Here is a 6,453-nt window from a genome sequence, read left to right on the forward strand (position 1 = left end):
AAAAAAAAAAAATTAAAATAGACATACACAAACATACACTTGTTACAACGGGTAAATTTCAATAAAGATACCTGATAAGCTCAGGTGAGTGGATAATGGCTTCTACAATATTTTCTCGAATGCAATGTCGGTCTTCTTCTGGAATCGTGTATGGGGAAATGTCCCCTGGTGTGGCTTCTCGATCAGGCCAATACTGTGTTATCATATTTTTCAAATAAATAACACCTAAAATATAGACCATCCATAAAACAATGTTTACTGTAAAAACAGAAAGAATACCTCTGGGCAATATCAGTATTAGGAAGACAATACCCAATTAATTAAAACACACATTTAGCAACCAGTTGCAGGCATCACCCACAAAACCATTAAATATACAGCCCAAGAGAATCCAGCAATACACATAGTATACCAAAATCATTTTCTAAAAAAACCCCGTATGAAACCAGGCACGGTGGGTGGTGCACACCTTTAATCCCAGCACTCAGGGAAGCAGAGGCAAGTGGATTGCTGAGACCACGCCAGCAGCCTGTGTCTACAAAGCGAGTCCAGGACAGCCAAGGCTACACAGAGAAACCCTGTCTTGAAAAAAACCAAACAGAAATCCAAACAAAAAAACACAACAACAAAAAACCCACCCCTATAGACCAAACCACACAAATAGTTCTTAAAGCTGACCACATGAACATGGTAACATGTTTTATCACAGTATATAAAAGTTCTCAATGTCTAAAATGCACTATCACACAGCATTTCAAATTTGTATTATTTTATAAGAAAATTTGATGTGCTCAAAAATCATAGATAACAACAGTGCTACCTTTGCACATTGCTGTCTGACATTCAACAAGCTAATGATGCAGTGTAATGTAGATCATTAACAAGGCTTTTTACTCGGATTTCTGGGGAATGTGAATTACAAATGTGTAACATGAATTGATTCCTGAATTCTGTAGGAGACTAACTTTTTGATTGGGAAATTCAACCTGAAGTCCTACACCCATTTAAACAAAGGTAACTAAATCTTAAGAATTTAATTAATAAGTTAAAGTACTTTTAAAAGAACTAAACTATACAATAAAAGAGATGGGCCTGACATATTCTAGATTATCACTACTGTATAATTAACTTAATCCCCCAAAACACAAGAACAAAATTAGGACCTGACAGTGCTGTCTTAGTATTTCTTCCCATTATAATAAATACATTATATATTCCATTATATAATGGAATGCATACTTATCTGACTTGGTAATGTGAAAGTTTTTCATTATGACAGAACAAACAACTAAAAACTACAATGCAAGTAGTATTAGGATTCAGTCTACCCCAAATGCACTACTATGAAACCCAAATGAACTCAAAGCCTAGCAGATGAAAGGATAGTATGCCATGCATTAGAATGTCAATTAGCCCAAGAATGTCACCTTAAAACTAATGATTACATCTTAAATTTATTAAGTTCATAGGAAGTTAGTTGGCCAGTCTTTCAACCAACTATCATAGTGCCAAGAATAGAATACAGGGTCTTAAACACTAACATGTGCTCTTACTACTAATGTGCTTTGGAATCCCAATTATATCACTTAATTGTTTCCATTTTATACATGCTAAAATAATTATCCAGTATAATCTAATCTTCCAACACATAAAATCAAGACCATCTTCTTAGATGTTAAATTCACAATTGGAGTTACAGGCAACTGTGGTAATAATAAAACTAAAATCTTTAAAAGAACACAGGAAGGCTCAAAGCTCTGGCTGCTCTTTCAGAGTACCCAGTTCAATTCCTAGCACCTGCATGATAGCTCACACCAAGGAGACGTGATGCCCTTTACAGGCCTCCAGACATAAACAAAGGCAAAAACATCCATACACATAAGTAAAGCTTTCTGAAAAAATGAAGTATCCAATTCTCCCTTTACAGCTGGAAAGATGGATCAGCAGGTAAGAGCACGGGGTGCTCTTCCAGAAGACCTGGGTTCATTTATCAGCACCCACACAGCTTTTTACAAGGGTCTGTAAATCCAGTTCCAGAAGATCTATCTCTAATGGCTTGAGGGCAATGAATGCATAGACATATATGTGTTTAATACCCATACACATACAATGAAAATAAATAAATCTCACTTTTTTTCCTGTAACCCCACCAAAACTATCAAGACACTTGCTGTTGCTATGAACACCAAAAGTAAATGGATTCTCAGGGAAGGAAATTACTGAAGGGCCACCTCATGATACTTCTGCTTTTTCATTAACATACCTTTCAATCAATATATTTGTTTGTACACTCAAGGAAATAATTCAAGAAACTTGCCTGCCTGTCTCACAGGTAAATCCAGTTGTTCTGACATAGTAATCTGGAGCAGTGTGGAAACAAAATTCAGAGACTTGTGTGCCTACAAACAAGCAAACAAACAAAAATGACTTTAAATTTCTGTAAATGAACATACTTTCATTTATTTATAGACAATCTCACTATATAGTCCAGACAAGCCTTGAATTCACCATCCTCCTCCTTCTGCCTTCTCAGCACTGAGATTACTGGGATATGTCTTTGTACCTACTTTCTGCTATTTTATACAGATATATTGTTTATAGAAACTGACTCACTAGAATGATTTTATTGTGCTGGGCACAGTGGCTCACACCTCTTATCACAGCTTTTGGGGAAGCTGAGACAAGAAAATGAGGCCAGCCTGAGCTACAGAGTAAGAGACACTCAATCTCAATGGACTCAATTGGCCAGGTGCTTACCTAACACACACAAAGCCCTAGGTTTGATCCCTAGCACTTCATAAACCAGGGGTGATGGTACTGGTACATACATACCTACAATCCCAGTATTCAGGAGATGGAAGCGAAGCGGGGGAATCAGGAGTCTGAGCTTCACAACCATTCCCTAACCCCAGTTCTTGAGAAACAGAAACTTATTTTGGTCTCCAAGGACACTGCACACATGTGGCACACTCATACACATAAAATGACAACAATTTAAAAAGATAATTGGAGCTGGAGAGATGGCTCAGATTAAGATCATGGCTTTTCTTCCAGAGAACCTGGGTTCAATTCTTACCACCTACAAGGAGGGGCACAATCACCTCTTACTCCAATCTAGGAAATCTAGGGCATACTCTGGCCTCCCCAGGCACCAGACAAGCAAGGGGTGAATAGACATACATGAAATCAAAACAATCATATACATAAAATATTTTTTAAAAATAATATATTTAAAAAAGAATTATGACTGCCAAGTGGTAGTGACACATCCTTTAATCCCAGCACTCTGGTGGCAAAGGCAGGCGAATCTCTGAGTTAAAGGCACATTCCAAGACAAAGAAACTCTGTCTAAAAATATCAAAAATAACTATGAATCATAAGGAGGTTAAGTATTAAGTCACCAGAGTAGTAGGGCTAAGACCAGGCTGAGCATTTCAAATAACAGTAATATGTACATGCTTGCCATATTAGAGGTGGTAGTGCACACCTGTAATTCCAGAACTCTGGGAGGCAGAAGCAGAGGAATCACTGTGAGTTCAAGGTCAGCATGGTCTACAAAGTTAGTCCAGGACAGTCAAGTCAAGGCTACACAGAGAAACCTGTCTGGGGGGGGAGAAAAAAAAAAAAAAAAAAAAAAACAGGAAAAAAACGACTTAAAAGAGACCAAAAGCCCACTTATCATTAAGCCAGGTGCTGTGGCACACACCTGTGATTCCAGCACTCAGGGAGGCAGGTGGATCTCTGTGACTTTGTTACCAGCCTGATCTACAGAATGAGTTCAGGACAGCCAAAGCTACAGAGAAAGACCCTGTCTCAAAATGAATGAATGAATCAAGCTATCATTAAGGTGCCACTGACAGAACTAACAAACTATCCACCTACTACAATTGACAGATGATTTGTCTTTTTAATTTTTTTTAATGTATGATTGTTTTACTTGCTTGTATCCTCAGGAAAGAGCAGCCAGTGCTCTTAATCATTGAACCATCTCTGCAGTCTGTTTTTATAAATTTTAAATGATAACTTCGTAGCATTGGTTTAGCCTGCTTACAAAGACAGGGATTACAAAGACTAATATATAGTATTATCTTTTACATCTTTACAGTGCTGTCACTAAGTTCTTGTCTCATAGCCAAAATTTTCAGAAGGTTCTCTCTCCAATAGCATTCTTGTTTATGAAATGTTATGAAGCCAGGCAGGTGGCACACAACTGTAATCCCAGCACTCAGGGAGGCACAGGTATCACTATGAGTTTGAGGTCAGCCTGGTCTGTTAGAAAAAGAGTCCAGGACAGCCAAGGCTATACAGAGAAGAAACCCTGTCTTGAAAAAAAAAAAAACAAAAGAAAAAAAAAATGAATTTGCTGGGTGTAGTAAAGCATTGGTGAGGCCAGAGGACTGGAGGTAAAGGTCATTCTCAGCCACATGGTCATTTCAAAATTAGCCTAGGACACTGTCTCAAAAAAAAAAAAAAACAAGCAAACATGCCATGTTTTAAAACCACAGATAATTCTAGTCTCTCAAAAATATCCCAAATATCCTGATATTCAAATTAATTTCAAGACACATCAAATTGTCCAACAAATGGGTCATTATTTTGCTCCTTTTCAATTCCATTTCTTTGTTTTCTTGAGATCACATTTCACTGTATAGCCTTCAATGGCCTGAACTCAAAAGATCTGCCAACCTGTGCCTCCCAAGTACTGACTTCAGTAAACATTTTAAGTCTTTTACAAGACTTTTCTTGGATGAGAGGAGTACTGGAATTGAACCTAAGACTTCACATATTCCAGCTCTTTATGAATAAACAATAATCAGACATCCTTCTCCAGGGTCTAGCCCAGTCCAGAACCAGAAACACACTGCATGTTCTCTTTCATATGAGGATCCTAGCTCCAAAACTTCAAATATGAGTACATATCCAGGACTAACTGTAAAAACCAGTAAAGTAAAAAGAGACCATAATTGGAGGGGAGGAGGTAATAGGAGAATACTAGTATACAAATGATCTGATCTGGTAAATGGGGAAAAGGGGGGACTCTAATTAAGGAATGGGGAAGAAGATAAATGGGGAAGAAGAGAGTAAAAACAACAGTACTGATGTTTTACAATTAACTATCTTAAAAAGGAACCTATAGAAGGGTGTTGTGGCACAAGCCTTTAATAGCAGCAGAGGCAGAGGCAGGCTGATCTCTGTGCATGGTCAACAGTCCAGGACAGCCAAGGCTACAGAGAAGAAACCCTGACTTGAAAAACAAACAAACAAAAAACCTCTAACACCAGGCAAGAGAGGAACTTTATCCTCCCAACTCTATACCTGAAAGGGCTCTTCTGTGTAGCCCTGTAGTTTCTCTCCTGTCCTCAAAGGAACTCTATAAACTAGGCCAACCTTAAATGCAGAGATCCTCTCTCCCTTTGCCTCCCTAGAGCTGGGATTAAAGGCACGTGCCTTAGAAGCCCAATTTTGAGTTGTTGGTCAGTCTTCCAAGAGATTCTCAGAACACAAGCTATTGCTGTTGTCCTGAAAAGATGGTGATAAGTCCCTGTTGCTGAAGACAGAAAGCAATGTTTTCTAAACCCAGAGGCCCCTCAGCTAGAGGTGACCAGAAAGCTTCCTCCCTGAGGGACCAGCTTTCAAGGTACCAGAAGATACCACACAAGCTTACAAAAGAGGGAAGCAACCAACAGTCCTATCCAGCTATAATGCCTATGAACTACTGAAATGACAAGCATGGCATGATAACCCTACAGGAGCAATAATGGCACATACACCTTGGCTGTAACCAACAACTCTCTAATTGGACTTAAAGATCCAACCTAGCCAACTACCCAAGGCTAGTAAAGTCATGGATCGTGGGAGGAAAATCTTCAACTATCACTTTACTAAATCCCTAACTACATTCTAAATATGTCTTTATACCCACAAATAAGTGTAGTCTTCACTCTTCAAAGTAACTTCCTTTTGCAACAGATTAAGACCATTACAGAAAACCACAACCTAGGCCCAATGAATACATCTACAAAACAACTTCTACACCTCAGGCTCAGGGATCATTGTGGAAAAGATCTTTCACACTCTCACACTCGGCCCTCTTTTCCAGGGACAGAAGATTGAGTTTTGCTACTATGTGATTGTGTCTCCTACAAATGTCAGATGCTACATCCATAAAGTATAACCAACACAATTACCTAAACACAAGCTGAACAAGGACAATAGCAAAAGCCCAAGAAGCCTCAACCCTACACAAACTACAGGAAACTAAGGAATGCTCAGAGTGGGGAAAAGTCTTTTCCTGGTAAGATCACATCTACTGGTTATCCAATATGAAATGGTCAGCCATGAAAACAGATCTACAAATAACATTAAACAGACTGAGTAGATTGTAAGCACATGCTTCGGAATATGTATGTATATACATGTATGTAACAATTAATGAAAAAAAAAAAAAAAAAA

The 6,453-nt window shown here is 38.4% G+C and overlaps 1 protein-coding gene across 1 annotated transcript in view; it reads right to left on the reverse strand.

Annotated features, from left to right (window-relative positions):
• The window catches only part of Ipo7 (importin 7), a 43,784-nt gene that overhangs the window by 31,176 nt on the left and 6,155 nt on the right, over window positions 1-6,453 (reverse strand). The window contains exons 2-3 of the mRNA XM_055627391.1: window positions 2,318-2,399; window positions 72-225 (exon numbers count right to left, since the gene is read on the reverse strand). Of these exons, the coding sequence (XP_055483366.1) occupies window positions 72-225; window positions 2,318-2,399 (236 nt within the window). The remainder of the gene's footprint in view (window positions 1-71; window positions 226-2,317; window positions 2,400-6,453) is intronic.

The sequence above is a fragment of the Psammomys obesus genome, unplaced genomic scaffold (assembly GCF_907164565.1).
Source record: "Psammomys obesus unplaced genomic scaffold, mPsaObe1.curated_primary_1811, whole genome shotgun sequence".
NCBI lineage: Eukaryota > Metazoa > Chordata > Mammalia > Rodentia > Muridae > Psammomys > Psammomys obesus.